Source organism: Dasypus novemcinctus, chromosome 21 (assembly GCF_030445035.2).
Source record: "Dasypus novemcinctus isolate mDasNov1 chromosome 21, mDasNov1.1.hap2, whole genome shotgun sequence".
In the NCBI taxonomy this organism is placed as follows: domain Eukaryota; kingdom Metazoa; phylum Chordata; class Mammalia; order Cingulata; family Dasypodidae; genus Dasypus; species Dasypus novemcinctus.
Genome location: NC_080693.1, coordinates 72,443,427 through 72,448,279, shown reverse-complemented (window position 1 = coordinate 72,448,279; position 4,853 = coordinate 72,443,427). Strand labels below are relative to the sequence as shown.

At 40.0% G+C, this 4,853-nt stretch overlaps 1 protein-coding gene across 1 annotated transcript; it reads left to right on the top strand.

Moving 5' to 3' along the window:
* Positions 1-3,782: 3,782 nt before the first annotated feature.
* LOC101413498 (small ribosomal subunit protein uS2-like) lies at positions 3,783-4,642 on the top strand. Its single transcript, XM_058283249.1, has one exon. The coding sequence runs from the start codon at positions 3,833-3,835 to the stop codon at positions 4,640-4,642; it is 810 nt and encodes a 269-aa protein (XP_058139232.1). The 5' UTR covers positions 3,783-3,832.
* The last annotated feature ends 211 nt before the right edge of the window (positions 4,643-4,853 follow it).

Here is a 4,853-nt window from a genome sequence, read left to right as displayed (position 1 = left end):
AGACAGCTAGAAGATAATCTAGGCATTTTATAACAGTGATTTTGTTGGTAGATGAGGATTGTGGCTAATTAGAAAAATACAAGTATCTTTCTCTATACAGGGTGTTAAGAATATGGTGATAAATGGAAAAATTACAACTAATGTAATTTATAGACTATAGTTAACAATAATATTGTAATACTTTTGTAGCAAAGACAAAGAAGGCACTAGATCAATGGTAACAGACAAAAGAAAAAATCAGAATATGGGATTTAGTTTTATGAGATATGATCAAGCTTTTTTATTTTTTCATTTTCTTCATTAACAAGGAGGCTTTGGTCATGTCATTTAAGCAATCTTTGCTCATTTATTCACCTTTCTGAATACTGAAGAAACAACTGAATTTGTTTTTACGGTTAAATAAGATAAATGTGCCTGGAGAGGATTTTTTTTTTAAAGTAATGTTTCCATAATTTGCTAAGCTGACTTTCACCTATTTTGTTTTTTGAAGTTGAAATGGAGTTTACTAATCTTTAAAAGAAAAATTCCTGCTTACAATGGGTTCACACCCACTGGAATGGATTCAAGTTAAGAACATGTTTTTCTAGAGTACATACAGATTTAAATCCCCACAAATACTATATTTTATTTATTATAACTAACATTACTATCATGTTTATAATTTTACTGTCTTGAAGCTTCTGAACATTGTATTAAGAATTTAGACATTCATTGGATAAAGTGAAGAAAAAATTATTTGTAGATGTAATTGTAAATAAAGAATACCTAAGAGAATTACCTAAAATAATGTTTTAAATTACTTAGAGAATTTGGTGAAAGGATTAAAGAAGAGGCAAATACTCAATATTCAGTAGCTTTCTGGTTTACCAGTGGTAGATTTATTACTTGCCTAAAATCCTTTGCCATCGTGGCTATGGCTTTGCTGAAGACAACATACTTCCCACTCTGTGGGCCTTGTGACTTGTTTTGGTCAGCGGGAGAAAGTGACAATGCACCGATTCCCAGGTGACACCTTAAGAGGCACGCTAGTTTCCAGCAAGCTCTCTTGGAACTTCTGCCCTTCATTGTGAGAAGAGTATATTTCTGGTAACCACTGCACTTTCAGACAATGTCCAGGACGTAAGACATGGAATAGACCTGAACTCAACCTAGAGTCCAACCTAACTCAGCTAATCCTAGACAAGATTTTTGGAGAGTGAAATAAATGTTTACTGTTGCAAATCATTATGATTTTTAGAGACTTTTTTGTTGTGCAAAATAATCAAAACAAAATAACTGCCTAATACAACAAGCAATAAGCAATTAGAAAACATAATAAAAGAACAAATCACATTTATAAATGCTCTGCAACCCCAATTCTTAGGAATAACTACAATAAAGAGTACATTTGAGGGAAGTGGATGTGGCTCAAGCAATTGGGCTCCCATCTACCATATAGGAGGTCCAGGGTTCCATACCCAGGGCCTCCTGGTGAAGGCAAACTAGCCTGTGTGGTGAGCTGGCCCATATGGAGTGCTGGCCCATGTGGAGAGCTGCTGCAGCAAGATGATGCAACAAAAAGAGACACAGAGAAGAGATAATAAGAGATGCAGCAGACCAGGGAGCTGAAGTGGCACAAGAGAATGATTGCCTCTCTCCCTCTCCAGAAGGTCCCAGGATAGGTTCCTGGAGCTGCTTAATGAGAATACAAGCAGACACAGAAGAACACACAGCAAATGTACACAGAGAGCAGACAATGGGGGGAACGGGGTGGGGGGAGAGAGTAGAAATAAATAAATAAATCTTTTTTTTTAAAAGTACATTTTACTAAAAGAGAAAATGCCACCACATCAAACTTCACTGAGATATTAGACTCGTATAATTTGAAAGCTATATTGTATTTCTAGATGGAAAGAACACTAAATGTGACTATTAATTTTTCCAAAGTTATTTTTTTTATGTTTAATGCATAGTAACCAAATGTTTTAAACTTTTGGGATAAGAATAAATATATAAGGATGGTTAAAATATTTTGAAAGGAAGGAATAGCAGTGGGGAGGAGTTTGCACTTCCAGATATTAAAACATACTGTAAAGTTACAATGTTAAAAATACCTCAGTACTTATACAAATAGAATGACATAATAAATAGATAAAACATAGCTACTAGAATAGGTAAGAATTTAATATATAATAGAATTATTTACCAAATATCAGAGAAGGATGTTTATTCAACAAATGGTGCGAATATAATCAATTCCATTTGGAAAAATTTCTTATTCATCTCACATTAAATAGCAGATTAAATTCCAGATTAATTAAGGAGTTCAATAAATCATAATAAAATGGAATAAAACAATTTTTTAAAAAATCTCAGGATGGGAAAGAACATTTTATGGTTAAAATTATGTAATATAGGGAAGAGGATATGGCTCAACTGATAGAGTTTCCATCTACCATATGGAGGGTCCAGGTTCAATCCCCAGGCCCTCCTGACACATGTGATAAACTGGCCCACATGCAATGCTGCAGCGTGCAAGGAGTGCCATGCCATGCAGGGGCGCCCCCACGTAGGGGAAGCCCCAAATGCAAGGAGTGCGCCCTGCAAGGAGAGCCACCCTGTGTGAAAAAAGCATAGCCCGCCCAGGAGTGGTGCCACACATACAGAGAGCTGATACAGCAAGATGACACAACAAAAAAGAGATGCAGTTTCCCAGTGCTGCTGGATAATGCAAGCAGATGCAGAAGAATACAAAGCAAATGGACAGAGAGAGCAGACAACTGGGGGGAAGGGGAGAGAAACAATGAAAAAAATAAATCTTAAAAAAAAAAAATTTATGTAAGATAAATAGTGCCAGAACAATGGTTATTTATATGGAGGGAAAGCCCTCTTAATTCCTACCTCACACCATACATGAAATCAATTCAATATGGATCATAGACTCAAACATAAAAGCAAAAACAATAAAGCTACCAGAGATAAAGAAGATTATCTTCATGAGCTTGAAGTAGATGAAGATTTCATAAGACTTTAGAAAACACAGACCTCACCAAATACAATGGATGTGCTGCAATGATGAAGGAGGTTGTTGATGTGGGAGGAGTGGGGGTGGTGGGGTGTGGGGTATGTGGAAATCTCTTATATTTTTAATGTAACATTTTTTTGTAATCAATGTATCTTCAAAAAAAATAAGAAAAAAATGCTAAAAAAAAGACAAAAATGATAAAGTGAACTCCAGCAAAATTTAAAACTTCAGCTCATCATAAAATACTATCCAGAAAATAAACAGGTGAGCCATACATTTGAAAAAATACTTGCAACCCATTATCTAACAAAGGACTTGCTTCCAGAATGTATAAGGAGCCCCTACAATTCAATAATAAAAGACAAATTACCCATTAAAATGGGGGAAAGGACCACGGAGAGTAGCTTCAGGCTCCCTGCAGTGTCAGTTACGCCTCACAGAGTTTCATTCTCCTCCTGCAAAACTGTGCAGCCACTTCTAGCTCACTGCACATTTAGGCAACACAGCTCCAGAAGCTGAGGACAGACGTCAAAGAGAGTCACAGGTGATGGTGACTAGAAGCAAAACTATGGAGAGGCTCCAGAAAAAGCAAAAGGGGACAGAGGGAACTGTGACTATTTCTAAGAAGTAAAATTATATATGATCATTATACCTTTTATACATTTTCATTGTTCATCTTTTCTACATTATTGGAAATATGATTTTACAAACAGAATAATGACTAAGCAAAATGTTTAAACATTTGTTGGCTCCTTTCGGCGCTACCCACAGAGGGTCCGTACGGCTTTGTCCTGGGTTCCCGTAGTAACTTAAAGGGAAACTTAAACAATGTCCGGAGCCCTTGATGTCCTGCAAATGAAGGAGGAGGATCGCCTCAAATTCCTTGCAGCAGGAACCCACTTAGGTGGCACCAACCTTGACTTCCAAATGGAACAGTACATCTTCAAAAGGAAAAGTGATGGCATCTACATCATAAACCTGAAGAGGACCTGGGAGAAGCTTCTGCTGGCCGTTCGCGCCATCGTTGCCATTGAAAACCCTGCAGACGTCAGCGTCATATCCTCTAGGAATACTTGCCAGCGGGCTGTGCTGAAGTTTGCTGCCGCCACTGGAGCTACCCCTACTGCTGGGCGCTTCACTCCTGGAACCTTCACCAACCAGATCCTGGCAGCATTCCGAGAGCCACGTCTCCTGGTGGTGACCGATCCCAGGGCTGACCACCAGCCTCTCACAGAGGCGTCCTATGTCAACCTGCCCACCATTGCCCTGTGTAATACAGACTCTCCTCTGCGCTACGTGCACATCGCCTTCCCGTGTAACAACAAGGGCGCTCACTCGATGGGTCTGATGTGGTGGATGCTGGCCCGGGAAGCCCTGTGCATGCGTGGTACCATCTCCCGTGAGCACCCGTGGGAGGTCATGCCTGACCTCTACTTCTACAGGGATCCCGAAGAGATTGAAAAGGAAGAGCAGGCCACTGCTGAGAAGGCTGTGACCAAGGAGGAGTTTCAGGGTGAAAGGACCGCCCCTGCTCCTGAATTCACTGCTGCTCAGCCCGAGGTCGCAGACTGCTCTGAAGGCGTGCAGGTGCCCTCCGCGCCTATTCAGCAGTTCCCTCCTGAAGACTGGAGCGCTTAGCCTGCACCTGAAGACTGGTCTGCAGCTCCCACCGCTCAGGCCACCGGGTGGGTGGGAACCACCACCAAGTGGTCCTGAGCTGTTCTGCCACAGGCTCCCACAGGAAGTGGAAGTGAAGGTGCCGGAAAATAAACATGGGTTCTATAAAAACAAAACAAAACAAAAACCATTTGTTGGCCTTGAATCTTCCTTTAGCTGCTATTCTTTCTTC